The sequence below is a fragment of the Herpailurus yagouaroundi genome, unplaced genomic scaffold, assembly GCF_014898765.1.
Source record: "Herpailurus yagouaroundi ecotype Mexico unplaced genomic scaffold, PumYag 222, whole genome shotgun sequence".
Classification (NCBI taxonomy): Eukaryota; Metazoa; Chordata; class Mammalia; order Carnivora; family Felidae; genus Herpailurus; species Herpailurus yagouaroundi.
This window is the reverse complement of record NW_024412453.1, coordinates 3,598,182-3,612,953: the sequence shown is the minus strand read 5'-3', so window position 1 is coordinate 3,612,953 and position 14,772 is coordinate 3,598,182. Positions and strand designations below refer to the sequence as shown.

Here is a 14,772-nt window from a genome sequence, read left to right as displayed (position 1 = left end):
CTTCCCTTCCCTTCCCTTCCCTTCCCTTCCCTTCCCTTCCCTTCCCTGCAATCCTTTTCTGGAAGACAATATTCTGAAGATGGGCCAATTCACATAATTTTCTTTCCATCCGTGTATTTTGCATTCTTCTCAACTGGTGTCTTTGAGGCAGGTGTCAGAAGTTCCCTTGTGAACTGTAGAAATTTCCAGTAGGTCATTGTACAGTGTGAATGACACCATGTCCAAGAAAGATGTCTCTATGGCAATGTAATGGCTCCAGCCTTGATTGAAAATTCAGGGCTCTTGGGAGAAACCAGAAAAGTCAGGAACCCCTGCTTCATCCTTATGTGCTTAATTGTGATGAGCTGGTCAGGCTTGGTTTTGTACATTGAAAAGAAATATGCTTATGCAGTCCCAATCACAGGAGCCTGAGCCTGGGAGGGCACTTAGTGCATCCCATGTGGGCTTTTTTATATTTATGTGATGTATTGATGAGTAGGAATAGAGAGCTGTGAAGAGAAGCTCAGAGTTTCCAAAGACTTGCCAGCATGCTGGAGTTTGAGTTTGTTTAGTCCCTTAATGGGGGGGCATCAATGCTTCCCCCGGTTGTGTTTGTGGATCTGTACTTTTATGGGGAAAGGGAGAGGGGACATTTGAGTCCTGCCTTCAGATTTGGGGGAGAGAAGAAAGGCAGAATTTTACATGGGCTACCAGGTAATCTATGTTTCTTTCCCCTCATAGGAAGCTGGGACTGAAAGAGCGGGAGCAGGTGGGAGGGGAGAAGCAGCTGTCAGCCGCAGAGGAGACACTGAAATTAGCTGCAGAAGAGCTATGGAACTACAAGTGAGTTCAGCTCCTACCAGCAGCTCACACACGTCCATTGGATTATCTTGAAACTTTGTACAGGGTTTAGACCCAAGTAGCACACAAATCTATACAAATATTCAGGAGACATTTATTTTTATAGAGACTTCAAGAAGAATGTGACATTTTCCAGATGTTAAGTTAAAAATATTATTCTAAACCAGTTAAGCCACTAAAGATTTCCTGATCCCCAATGTTGGCCAGACTGTGTGGAAATGTGGTTCCCGCACACGTTTCTGGAGGTGCTAGAAATTATCACAAACCTCAGGAAGCAGTTTGGTGGAGGACGAATCACATGGACAAGTATGACCATCCCATTTTAGAGACCCACTTGTTGCAGCTGTGAGAAATTGGTAAGGATATAAGGGAAAGAAGACTTGAACTTCATGATGAAAGATACTCATTGCAGGATTAGGGAGCTGTCGCCACTGGTAAGGAGACCATGTCAACGCAGAGCCCCACAGGCATTAAATAATAAATCCAAGCTGATGTAGCGATGGCTTTGAGTTTTCTGTACTCTTCCTCCTCATGTGAAATGTGTCTTATATGATTGGATCGTGTGTATGAGAGTTCAGTTCTTATAATGGGAACCTGGGCCAATTAACGTCATGGTGCTTCATCTGATGAAAGCAATTGCACTCCCAGGAGAAGAGTAGAAGAAACACAAGAACAGGTGCAGCAGTCAGAGCTCACCTTCGGACACCAGGTAGCCTGCACGCTGCCCAGTAGTTCCTGAGTCCTCCAGCACCTAATGCCGATGATCATAACGGGACACTGAATCCCTCCACATGGGTTTTTATTGATGTGCTGACTCTTTCAGATTGCTCTTTGTGAGAAAGTGTCTCAGGACAACTGGGTAAGAATGTTTTTCTCTCCTCCTCTTGTGTGTACTCTGCCACAGCTGTACGTGGATGTGTTTCTCCCTGCTCAGGGCTTGTGAGCTGGAGAAGGTGATGGCAGAGCAGAGCAGGGAGGTTGCCTACTTGAAATGCAGGTACAGGATTTTGACATATTTCTTTTAAGGGTATTGTGAGGTTTTTAAAAAAGCTAAACTGTTTGGTGTCCAGTGGGGGACTGGGTGTGGTAACTCTTAGTGAAACTGATTCATCTCGATCTTCAAGACTGGAAGTCATCCACAAACAGAGGCTTCCAGAGGAATCCAGGAAGCACAAACCAATGGCAGCAGGACCTGACAGAAAGATACCTCCATGGAGAGGTAAGGAGCACGTTGTGAAATGCAGCAGCTTAACTTCTGGGGCAACATCCACACAATCGGTTTCTTGTTCCAGTGGGTACAATTGTTCGGTCTCCTGCAAACAGTCCCAAGTGGTTACTAGAGGGCACAGGTTGTCTCACAGTGGTGACAGGACACTGTTTCCCTCAGATGCCCCCAGCCAGCAGGGCTCTTTGGGTCTGTCCTTTGTGAGTGGTGGAGCTCACGCCCCTCCACCCACTGTGGGCCCCCCTGCAACCTCCCAGTTACACTTAACTGGAGAGTGGGTGCTAGAACGGATGTGGGTCATCCCCCCCTTCCACCTTGAGGCAATGTTGAAGGCTTTTTCTTTTGTTTCACATGAATAACATGAACAACAGCAAGAATTGTAGGCTGTATGTCCTGATGAGCTTCCTTGATTTGGCTTTTGGATAAATACTCCATAGAAAACATGCTTTCTATAAAGAAAGCAGACATTTGTTTCCTCTGTTTGGAGTCCCTTAATTCTTTAAAAAGTTTTTTGTGTGTATTGTGAACTATAGTACCCTATTAGTAAAGTAAATCCTTGTGAAATTTCACTCCTCTAATGTTATTTTATTAGTGTAACTCTAAAACTTTGCAGGTCGTTCCACATGGAATTAACCTTTTCTTTCCTCATTAGTATAGTATTAGTCTCGTCAAGGCAATTTCTGTTAATGAATACTTACATAATCCCTTGTCAGATACATAAGGCAAATGATATATACAGTAAAACATTTGAAAAATCCCACCCATGCCTTGTAGAAAAGGACAGGTTGCTGTTCATGCTGACGGTTTAATGACATTATCCTAAACCATTCTTATTTTAATTTTTAATCTGTGATAAATTGTCATTTCCCATGATGTGTATTAGGAAACCCTTATTTTAGTGTTGATTTCCAATGAATTGAGCCCTGAACTGTCCATAGTTGGTTGATTATCAAGTATCAACCAAGGCCTTCTGGTGCCTTCCTCAAGGGTCCCCTGAGTCCCAAGGGATCACCTGTGCCTTGTGGGAAACCCTCTGTCTCTGGTAAGGGACCTGATTATAGGAAGCAGTGTAAGATGGTGGAGGAAGGCATGGAGGGTTTTTTTTTTCCATCCAGTCTATGCAAGTCAGAATAAACCTCCACCCCTTCTTTGGCCTCTATCAAATGCAGAGCCTGGCGCAGCTTCTGTGAAGAACAAGAATTCTGTCCTTACTATGGACACAGGGAAGGTCAAAGTAAACGTTGTGACCATTTTCAGTTGTAATTCTCTCTCTGGAATCTTTTAACTCTTTATACAGCACTCTCTCCGGGTCTTGTCTCTAGTTTGTGTATTTTGAGATATTTCTATGGTGTTATTTACTTTACAAAGAGTAAAACTCTTTCCCAAGAGCCTAAGGGCCTCTCTGTTCTTAGCTTGTCATCTTTGTGGTGCCTCCAGAAGCCATAAGTGCTTAGAGGCTGAGGACCACAGGGCAGTCACTGTGTGTGTGTGGAAATAACATGAGGAGGATGACTCCTCACTCTACCCTTATGTCTCCTGGCCTGGCTCACTTCTTCCAGACCTCCTTTCATGGGAATGTACCTGGAAACTGAAACAGAATTATTGTTGTTATTTTACTCCTTTTCTGTCCAGAGTTAGTCATTAACCTGTTTAGAACATCGATTGTAATCTTCACTAACTGAAAAACATGAAAAGCCCAACTTTCTGAGGAGTGCTTAGCAATCTTGAATGCTCTTATTCAAAGTTCATCTTTTTCTAACTTTAATAATTCATCAGTTGTCCCATCTCTTTTTGAAACGTGCTTTTGTAGAGTCACTGCAGCTGTTTAAGCAGTCAAAATATTATGAATTATCAGGAAAGACATATTTGCAGTAGAAAAAGTACACTGGAACTGAAGGAATAGAGAGTGAAAGTCAGGTCTGATGTGCCGGTTTCTGGAAAAGAGCTGATGCCATGTTCATGTAACCAGGTTCTTTTATGGCCTGTGTAGCTGTCATAGCTGGCATCTTCTCTTCATACCTTATCTGTATTTTCAACCTTGATATCAGAACATATTCATTTTAATTGTCATTTCAAATTCCAAACATATTTTTCCATGGGACAAAATTAGCCTGTATGTCATAGTGTACATAAAATTTGTCATTACCTGTGAATTCACATATATCTATAACTTTTCTTAACTAACTCCTGCATTGCTCCTACAGAAAACACTTTCCCAATTCCCCTGAGGCCTCTAGGATGCCATCTCCCTGTAGATCTTTGTGCCTTAGGACAGCAGGTCCAGAGAGGGAGCCAGGTGAGCAGAGGCTGCCAGCAGGACCTTGCAGGCAGAGCTGGTGTGGACTCCTGCTTCACCTTTTGCAAGCCTTTTGACCCTCATTCCTCTTAGAACCTGTTTGCTTACATTTAGAGCAGGTGGCCATACTTACCTTGCAGAGTTCTGAGAATCAGAGCTCGGACATGAAAGGCCTGTAGAAGGTTCTGTCATGAGTCACTGGGGTTAAACCACTCACAAGAATTAACTGGAGATGGATTAAAGATTTAAATGAATGATATGAAATCATAATTCCCCTTACTTATTTCTGCTCTTAATATGCCAAAATGGAACTATTGAGGTGGTGAAGGGCTGAGCGAAGAGTAGTTCTGGAAATAGATGCCTGTGTGTGTGGAACATACTTGCTTTAGTAGTCCAGAATTATCTCTCTGATCCTCTATGGCCGGCCACTTCCTTCCTACATTTGGAGGCACAGCCAGTACCATGCATGCTGCCAGAAATTTACTGTCTTGGCTCCTCAAACTCCTAGAAGCTCTAGGAGGGACCCAGTGGGAAGGGTGAGGTTTTGTGGCACTAATGGTGCCTTATTGAAACCAGGAGGAGGGGAAGGAGATAGGCACTGTTTCTGCTTCATTGGGGTTCAGCTATGTTGGTGTCAGTGTTGGATTTTTCACCTTTTACACTAACATATCTCAAAAATTTAATTCCTGTACAGCAGGTCAATGTGGCTTCAAGAAAATTTCATTTCCCAGATGTGCCCTCCATACTGTACCCCATGGGCTGCCCTTTATCTCCATTCATAGGCTATCGGCCACCCACCCCTTCTGCACCCTGGTGGCCTCTGGGACCTTACCCTCCACCTCCACCTCCACCATTTGGTAAGATGATATGAATAGTAGAAGTTGACTTATAAAACATTTTTCATCTTTTTTTTGTTGAGTATTTGTAGAAGATGCAGTGATGGCACCACAGGTCTTTCAGGTCAGCTGGACTGAGGACATTGTAACATTCTCTAAGTTTCTCAGGACATGCATGAAATGGGCTGTCATTTCCACATAGTGAGCTGGGAAGCACATGTCTCTTATACAGAAGAAACAGGCCTTGTATAGCTGACATGCATACCACTTCTTATGATGTAGCTTGTATAGAGACCATGTGCTGGGCTCACTGAGGGATGAGACATACCCCTAACTTTATTTCTAGCTAGTTGAGATCTGTTGCTTGATCAGTTATGAAAACACCTGAACCAGGGTCCTGTGGAAATGTCCTCAAGGGACAGGGTCAGATCTTTTCTCTTGACTATAATATTAGTCTAAGTACATTTTTATTTGAAATTAGTTATGTGATACCTACTCACATATGGAAGGCAGCCTATAGATAAGCTGAAAGATTGAACAATTCACCTGGAGCCAGAAGAAACATACTCATGCTCTTTTGTTGAGGATTTATTGATGTTATCTACCAATTGACACTCTCATTTTAATTTTTATCTGTAATGAGATGGTGAGTTATTGCCCCTAATGTATAGTGAGAAATGGTTGTTTTGGTGACGATTTCCAGATTTGTATTTGAGCTGACCTGTCCATAATTATTTCACTAGTTATGAAGGACATGAACAAGGGCCCTATGATTTCTTGATTAAGATGATGGGGTGGATCTCCCCCTTACCGTTGGGGTCACCTGAGGCTTGTGGGATATTCTCTGCCTTTCCTTATGGTCCTGAGTGTGGAGAGAAGTTTAAGATGTCACAAAATGTGGTGTTTGTTTGAATTCTGCAGTGTCTACCAAAATTTAAAAAAAAAACCTCCACTCCTTCCAGAGCCTTTAGCCAATCCAGAAGCTGGTGTCGCTCCCGTAAGTCAAAACAAGCACTTTACCAAAAATGCTGAAAAGGACAAGGTAAATGCTGGGGCCATTTTCAGTTGTAAGTCTGTCGGGAAACCCTCATTTGCAGCACAGCATGCTGTGGCCTCTTCCCTGTTTTGTGTGTTGTGTGATATGTCTGCCTGTTTCTATTTTCCAAAGGCACAGCCTTAACCCAAGAGTCTACGGGCTTCTCTCTTTTCAGCCTGTCATCATTTTCTGGTACGTTTAGTAGCCAAAGGAACTTAGAGATTGAGGACCTTATGGCTTTTCCCATGTGTTGTGGAAATAACACCAGGAAGATACACTGCAGTCCATACTATAGTATCTAGGCTTGTTGACTCCTACTATACTGCCTCTCTGTGGGATCAGTGTTGTTGTTATTTTCCTCTTTCTGGTTATGTGATTAGCATGTTAAGACTATTTGTTAACTGGGAATTCAAAAAGACGTCTCTCCATTTTTATATTGTGTGTCTTGTACAGTTCAGAATGGTCTTAGACAAAGTCATTGTCATAACTCACCACCTTCACATCTTTGTTGGTAAATGAGCTGTTTGGAATCCTTTTTTTTTCAATATATGAAATTTATTGTCAAATTTGTTTCCATACAACACTCAGTGCTCATCCCAAAAGGTGCCCTCCTCAATGGAATCCTTTTAAGCTGTATCTTAGGTAAATAAATTCTGAACACAAGTTCATATGAACAGGCTCTGTTGTGTCTCCAGTCAATGTTAGAGCTGACACATCCCTAGGAATTTATACCAATATCAAAATACATTTTCATTAATTCTGTTACATGAATTTCTGCCTCTTTTTTTCCCATAGGATGTATTACTCTGTGCTTTGTAGTGTGTTCAAAATCAAAATTCCTTATGAATTCAGATAAACACATGTGGGTTTAGTAGTCATTGATAAGTAATATGTTCCTCACAGCAAACACTTTCTCAGTTTCCTGCAAGACTCCAGGCATCTCCAACTCCTCAGTGGCCTCTTGGTCCTTTGAAAGCACTTCTAAAGAAGGGGAAGACGTCTTTCTCAGGGAGGGAAGCAGAGCAGGCAAAGTGAGGGGCTGGCAGGCAGAACTTTTCCCCAGTAGTAGCTGTGATTTCGTGTGCAGAGAATCAGGTGTTTATTTGCACTCAATTTTTTTTGTGTTTGGAATATGCCAAAACCAGAGCTTCTATAGTCACTGTAGTGGAGGGATGCAGGGTGATCCTGGACATAGATGTCTGACTGTCTGGAATATGCTACTTCATTAGACTGGAATTACTTCTTTGATTCCTCTAAGATGGCATCATTTTGTTCTACATTCTAAGACATGGGCAGGGACCTGTGGTGACCGTGGTTTAACCTCCAGCATTTATTTGCCTAAGCTGTAGGCGGTACCCAGTGGGAGAGATGAGGTTTTCAGGTACTGATGCTACTCCCTTGGATCCTGGTGGCTGAGAAGTTGGCAGGTGCTGACATATTCTTCTCTGGGTTTCAGCTGCTTTTGGTATTGGTTCTCTTGTCTGCTATATGCACATAGCTGTCACTTCTGTTCTGCAGGGCAGCGTGGATCCATGGGGACCTCCTCTGTTAACTGGAAGATTCTGCACACCCTACCCTAGAGGTCCCCCCCATGGGCTATAGGGCATGTCCACCTCCTGAACCTTGGTGGCCCTGGGGACCACCCCAGACCTCTCTACGTACAGCACGTGATAAGATGATCTGAGCAGTGTGAGTTGACTTGCAAAGCACCTTCATCTAATTTTTGTTGTTGTTGAGTCTTGGACAAGGTGCAGAGGTGGTACCACAGACCATTGCAATGCGAGGGAAAAGCGTTTGCCGCCATAACCACATTCCTTGAGTTTCTCTTGATTGACATATCATCTTTGTGTCATTTCCCACACCCTGTGTTGGTACAGGTGTCTCTTGTGGAGATGGAATGGGCTGTATACACAAAAGCAGACATAGGGCTTCAGCAGATGTGTGCTGTACACAGTCCATGTGCTGGGCTATGGGAGGCATGAGGCTCAGCCCAAGGTGTATCTGTCCAGGTGAGCCACCAGCCATCCGTAGTTGTTTGATGAGTTATGAAAACACCTGAACCAGGGCGTTTATGGGTCTTCATCAAGGTTTAAGGGGTGGTTCTCCCCTTTGCCTTGGGATCACCTGAAGCATGTGGGGCTACCCTCTGCATGTGACTTGGGATCTGACTGGGCCAAAGAGTTTAAGATGCTTGAGGAATGAGGGGAGGGTTTGTTTTTTTAATCTCTGCACAATCTCCTCAAATCAGAATAAACCTCCATCCCTTCTAGGGCGTTTTGCAGATCCCGAAGTTGCTCCTGTGAGAACAACACAGACTCTACCAAAAGGGCCAAGAAGGATAAGGTAAACACCATGGCCGTTTTCAGTAAAACTCTTCTGGGAAACTCTCATTTTTCTGTTCAGTGCTCTCTCCTGGCACTGTGTCTGTTTTGTGTGTTGTATGATACGTCTGCTTGTTTTTCTTATTCTCCAAATGCACAACCTTAACCCAGGTGTCTATGGGCTTCTCTATTTTCTGCCTGTCAACTCCTTATAGTAAGTTTAGAAGCCAAACGTATTTAGAGGTGAGGACCTTAGGACTTTTCCAGTGTGTTCCTGGAAATAACCCAAGTAGGATGACCCCACACTCCACCTGGAAGTCTCCTGGCATGCCTCATATTTCCTGGACCTCCTCAGTGTGGAATCATTGCTCTTGCTGTTTCTTCCTTTCCTGTTTCTGTCTAGGGTATTAATGTGTTCACAAAATCTAAGGTTATCCTTATGGTTCAAAAATCAAAAATGCAAACTGCCTTCACTCCAACTTAGATTTTTGTATGTGTCATTTAGAGTGGTCTTAGACAAACTAAATTTCATACCCATCACCCTTCAGCCTTTTTTTTTTTTTTTTTTTTTTGGTGAATGTGCTGTCCAGAATCCCTTCAGGTGTGCCCTGGGTGTAAATACTCTGAACTATTTTTGTGACATATTTGTCCTTGAAACATGCACTGGAACATGAGTGGTGAAGAAGAGAAAATCCATAATTACCTGCATTGTAATTCCCCACTGTGTCTTTTATTTGTGTTCCCATGAGCAGGTTCTCTTGTGTCCTGGGTCACTCTTACAGGTGGAACATGGACATTTACAGCAGAAACAAATGTGCATTTGTGATAATTCTGTTATTTAGAATTTCAGCTCATTTTTCTAAAGGACACAATTACCTTGCAAATTGTACTGTACTTAAACTGAGAAGTACTTCTGAATTAAAATAAATTAGCTAAGCTTAACTAACATGTATAGATCGGTAGCATGTTTCTCTAAGAATATGCATCCAGATGTTTTTCAGGACCTCAGGATCCCCACCCCTCTATGTGTCTCTGTGCCCGTGGATAGCACTTCTAGAGAGGAGAAGACCCCATTGTCAGGAGAGAAGCAGATTGGGCACAGGTGGGGGCTTAGAGGCAGAGCTTTGAGCCACGAGGGCTATAATTCCATGTGGGGAGCCTGGGATTGTCATTCCTTCCCATTCAGAAGTTCTTCACTTACAAATAAGCAGCCTCTGTGGTGGAGGGGGATGAGAGGTGGTGGGTGATCCTGGACTTAGATGCCTTCCTATTGGGAATATGCTATTTTGTTAATTTGGCATTCACACCATATATCCACTAGGACAAGAGCCCTTGCTGTTCTACATTTGCAGACATGTGAGGACACTAGTTTATCCCCATAGCATCCATTACCCACCCCAAAAGCTGTAAGTGGAACCCAAAGTATGGGTAGAGGCTCCTTGGTGCTGATGCTGCCCTCTTGGAACCTGGTTGGGGGAAAGCTGGCTGGAGATGAGCACTGCTTCTTTGGGTTTCCACTTTTTGCTGGTGTTGATGCTCTGTTCTGTCCTATGAACACAGCATTTGTTTCTGTTCTGCAGGCCATTAAGTATGCAAGAGGGCCTGGTCCTTTCCCAGGATGGCCTTGCAGGCCCTACCACATGGACCACCCTTCATCACCAGCCAAGGGCTGTGGGCCACCTCCCCCTCCTCCACCAGCTCCTCCACCTACTCCATTTGGTAAGATGACCTGGCCTGGATGAGTGACTGGTAAAGCACATGCATCTTCTTCATGAAACACTTGGTGGGAATGATGTAATGATGGTTCTGAGTCTTGGCAACCCACCTGCAAACCTGGCTAAGGACACTGTAACATATCTCAAGTTTCTCAGGACTTACATACAATGGTCTGTGTCATTTCCCTGTAATGAGGTGAGCTATAGGTTTCTCTTGTCGAAAAGAAAGAGGATGTTTACACAAAGGGAGAGGTATCAGAGCTACTGGTGTGTTTTTTACAGACACAATGTTGTGGGTTCTGTGAAGGATGAGGTGCACCCCTAAATTTAGGTGCCTCAGGTGTCCTGTGTGAAATGGGGCACATGCGTTATATGACACAGACCTTGTGATCACCATAATGGAAGCACCAGTGAAGGAATGGGGGAAACTTGAATCACACAGGAATAGAAGGAAATTTGTGGAAGGTAAGCAGAGTTTGAGGAGGTGTGGAGGAGAGGCTGTTGGGGACAGTAGGTTGGAGTTGGAAGCCATTCCTGGCAGGGCCCACAGCCTGGGCAGGGAGCTTGAGGACAACATGAGATCTGCAAAGAACTGCTTCATGGGTGCAAGCACAGTGTACAATGCAGTCATCATCTCCAAAATGTCAACTTTACCGCAGTGCACATAGTTCATAATCTAAATACAGTTTGTTGTTTCCCTTGGGTTTCTGAAAGGTCTGGACACGTATGAAAGAATGTGCTGGAGATTTGGGAAATTAAACTTGGTCATAGGAAATGCCTAAGTTTGTGTGTCTCAGTGAGACTAAAGGTGAAGACAGATTGTAGATCAACTGAGCGGCTTCCTTGGCCTTCAGCCTGAGTCAGACTCTTAGTGGGGATTCAGGATTGACCAGAAGCCGCCCCTGCTGGACTCCTGTCACCACACACCTGCATCTGCTGTCATCACCCTGCCTGCAAGTTTTCATCTCTGAAACTTCCCTCACAATATCCTGAGGCTTTGCCTGTGTTCCTGCTGTCTCATCCCTAATACCAGCTCCCAGTGGAGCCATCTCAGAACCTCAGCTTTGTTATCTGAGAAACAGGGATAGTGTTGGGTTCTGAGATCCGTATGATGAAGAGGTGACAACCACATAAGGAATTTGTAAAATAAATGGGATGAGTGGGCACTCACCTCCTCAGTGTGTAAATGAAGGTATCTCCACACAGAAGCTCATCAAGAGATGTTCATTCAATTCCATTAAACTAAGAGTATAATGCCTGAGGCTGAGAGATTGGCAATCCCTGTTTCAAAAGATACAGCAAAGACCCCTGTGTTTTCCCTATTAGAATTCAGGTCCTACTTCACACAGGAGGAAAAGATAACTATGAGAAAGTGTACATTCAGGGATCTATATCTCAGACCTGAAGACAATCATCTTCCATTACTGGTAGACACACAGATGCAGCCACACAATTAAGTGTTCATCCAAGGTATATTTTCAAGGACAAAACGCATAGAGGAGAACAGAAGATCCCATTGCTATAACCCAAAATCTCTTTGCCTTTCAGGACAACTTGAAGTTTGAAGAGGACCCTAAACTGTGACCAATAGGCTGTGGCGATGTGATATATTGAGAAAAGTTGTCTGATACGCATATTTGAATGAATCCTTTCCCTGACCATTCCTGTCCCCTCTATTTTGTCTGTCCTTGTTTCCTGTAATAAACCCATCATAGTTCTGCCTCTGTGTCAGTGTCTGCTTCCAGGAGGACCTACGGTCATTCTATTTTGATGCACACAGTGTGACTCCTGTATACACTGTCACAAACAGGTAGAATCTACAGTAATAGGGACAGAAGACAAGTCATTATTTGAATTGTAGTGACTGCGCATGTCCCCCTGGATCCTTCTGGGGTGGTGGACACAACCTTCATCTAGATCTGGTGATGGTTGTGTTCACTCCTCACTAGATACTCACAAGCACACGGCACCTGCTAGTCACAGTGGTGTGTGGTGATCAGCAAGACAGCCATCAGTCCCCAGGGAGTGGCTGATTTCTGATTGCAAGAAATGGATGAGGGGTCAGCAGTGTCTCTGGTAGAACAATGAGGAAACCCTGCATTAATCCAGGTGTTGGGGACTTTTCCCACCTACGAGCTACCTCACAGTAGCACTAATCCAGGTGGGAGCTGAGGTAGACTAGTGGTAGTAGTTTTCAGGGTGAGTCTTATGATGTCCCATATTTCTCCCAGTGCTTTCTTTTTTTCTTCTAATTTTTGCAATGTTTGTTTATTTTTTTGAACTAGAGAGAAATACAGAGCACAAGCAAGGGAGGGGCAGAGAGGGAGAGAGGGAGACATAGAATCCAAAACAGGCTCCAGGCTCTGAGCTGTCAGCCCAGAACCCGACCAGAGGCTCAAACTCACAACTCACGAGATCAAATCTGAGCCAAAGTCAGATGCTTAACTGACTGAGCCACCCAGGCTCCCCTCCTCCCACTGTTTCCTTAGTGAGGGATGGGCAGGGCAGAGGTCCATGACATGATACCCGTTCCTTCTTCACCACCATGGAGGAGTTGGTTGTAAGCATCTGGCTCTTTCCAGATCCTCAAACCCCATGCACTCTTCTCCAGAGCCCCTGACACCTGCAGGGCCCTCCTTTCTCCCAGGTTGTGGAGGTAACCAGCCCTCCAGCATCTTTGGGATCATGGCTGGGCCACCAAGGGGTCAAGGTCTGGCTGTCCACATGCTTCCCGGGAGTGTCTGGGAACAGCAGTGCTGCAGTAAACGTCATCATTTGCAGCTTCTATAAAGAGGACTTTCATCCACTGTGATCAGGGCCTGGGCTTAAAACATGACAGGAGAGAGGGGGACACAGATATGTGGTGCCCTGATCCCTGGACAGGGCTGCACAGAACAGAAGGCACGAGGCCTGGGGAGAGGCAGAGAAAGAGACAGGTAGGAAAAGAGACAGTGAGTGATGGGGGAATTGCGCAAGTCCTAGAGAGTGAGAGAAAGAAACAGAGGGAGACAGGGGTAGGGAGAAGCAAAGACAGAAATGAAGCACAGAGGAAAGGACGGAGCTGGTCACAGTGTGCGGAGGGGGCTATAGGCCACGCAAAAGGGGCTCTGTGAAGATGCTCTTAGGGTCGGAGGCAGAAAGGGTAGGAAACCTGGGCATTACAGTTCCCTCAGTTCAAGGCTCCAACCTCACTGGGGCAAGTTCTGTACAGGCCATTGCCCCTGGGAAGATGGGTCCCCCTCATTTTGCCTGGCGTGTTGGGGCCCAGTCTCAGGGACGGTCATGGAGAGAAATGGCTTGAGGGAGAGCATGCAGTTCATTAGCAGGTAAAGTCCAGAGTGTGTCCCATGGGGAGGTAACCATGATCTGTCTCCGCCACTTCCCCCAGTCCCTGCTCTCTTCCCCACTGCTCCAGCATGACCTTCCTTATGTTCCACAGCCAGGCGTCAGGCATTGTGCTGCCCCCAGAGCCTATAGCCTGGAACTTGCACAGATGGATTATTGATCTCAACCAAAAGTATTTGAGAATAAGGTCCATATTCTCCTTCTAGCACTAGTTATGTGCAACATGATAGGGGGTTGCTATTCTTACATCTACTGCTGGTCCCAGGATTCTGGATTGTAAGCGAGCAGTTTAAACCACCACAGCCTTCTCTCACATGAAAGGAGAAACCTATTTCTTCACCCAGCCTTCCTCTGATAGTGAAGAGATGGCATTTACTATTTGAAGGCACAATTATCTACCTATGAGTCTCATGGAAATTATTTCATCTGTCTTCATCCCTGAATCACCTTTCATTGAAAATATTACCCATATACAGGCAGGAAATTCATAACAGATGTGTAACTCCCTCTAGGTATGCATTCTGACCTTGTCACATTTGTGTCATCAAACATATTATTGACAACTTGAAAAATAAGCTCTCAACATCAAGATGGTGACATTAGAGAATGTGGTATAAATGGAATTTCATACGTTCTCATTAGAAATAATTTTTTTAATGAAGGAAAATTTAAAATAATGTCAATTTTTTATTGAAATATAGTGGACACACCATGTTGTATTAGTTTCAGGTATACATCATAGTGATTCCGTGTCTCTACGTTATGCTCTCCATATACCTACACAAGTGTAGCTATCATGTGAAAGCATGCAACACTTTATTATAGGATTGACTATATTCCATAGGCTGTACCTTGTATCTCAGTGACATATTCATTCCATAGCTGGAAGCCTGTATCTCTTTCTCCAAGGTGGCAATTTTTATTTAACCCAAGTATTTTGGTGGTAAACACAATTACCTGTAGTTCAGCATGTGTAAATTTGTAGTCTGTATTTCTTTGAATGTTGCTTAAAGCGTTACAAATTATATCATGACATTAATAAATTCGGTTTCGTTCTTCACTCACTGAACAGAAGAAGGAAAAGATTCTTTTTGGGTCCCAGGCCCTGTGACTAAGACCCATTCTAATCTGGAGAACAGGCTTAACTGGACCAGCTGC

At 44.2% G+C, this 14,772-nt stretch overlaps 1 protein-coding gene across 7 annotated transcripts in view; it reads left to right on the top strand.

Moving 5' to 3' along the window:
* Nucleotides 1-11,989, top strand: part of LOC121019435 (formin-like protein 3) — a 30,443-nt gene extending 18,454 nt beyond the window's left edge. For 2 of the 7 annotated variants that reach the window (XM_040458885.1, XM_040458887.1), the window contains 7 exons: nt 721-822; nt 1,775-1,837; nt 1,965-2,059; nt 5,144-5,218; nt 6,160-6,239; nt 7,752-7,903; nt 8,504-8,576. In XM_040458885.1, coding sequence (XP_040314819.1) covers nt 721-822; nt 1,775-1,837; nt 1,965-2,059; nt 5,144-5,218; nt 6,160-6,239; nt 7,752-7,835 — 499 coding nt within the window. In that variant the 3' untranslated portion in view covers nt 7,836-7,903; nt 8,504-8,576. Of the gene's footprint in view, nt 1-720; nt 823-1,774; nt 1,838-1,964; nt 2,060-5,055; nt 5,219-6,159; nt 6,240-7,028; nt 7,086-7,751; nt 7,904-8,503; nt 8,577-10,134; nt 10,274-11,817 lie in introns of those variants that run through there. The other 5 variants (XM_040458886.1, XM_040458888.1, XM_040458889.1 and 2 more) reach the window with 5 other exon arrangements.
* The last annotated feature ends 2,783 nt before the right edge of the window (nt 11,990-14,772 follow it).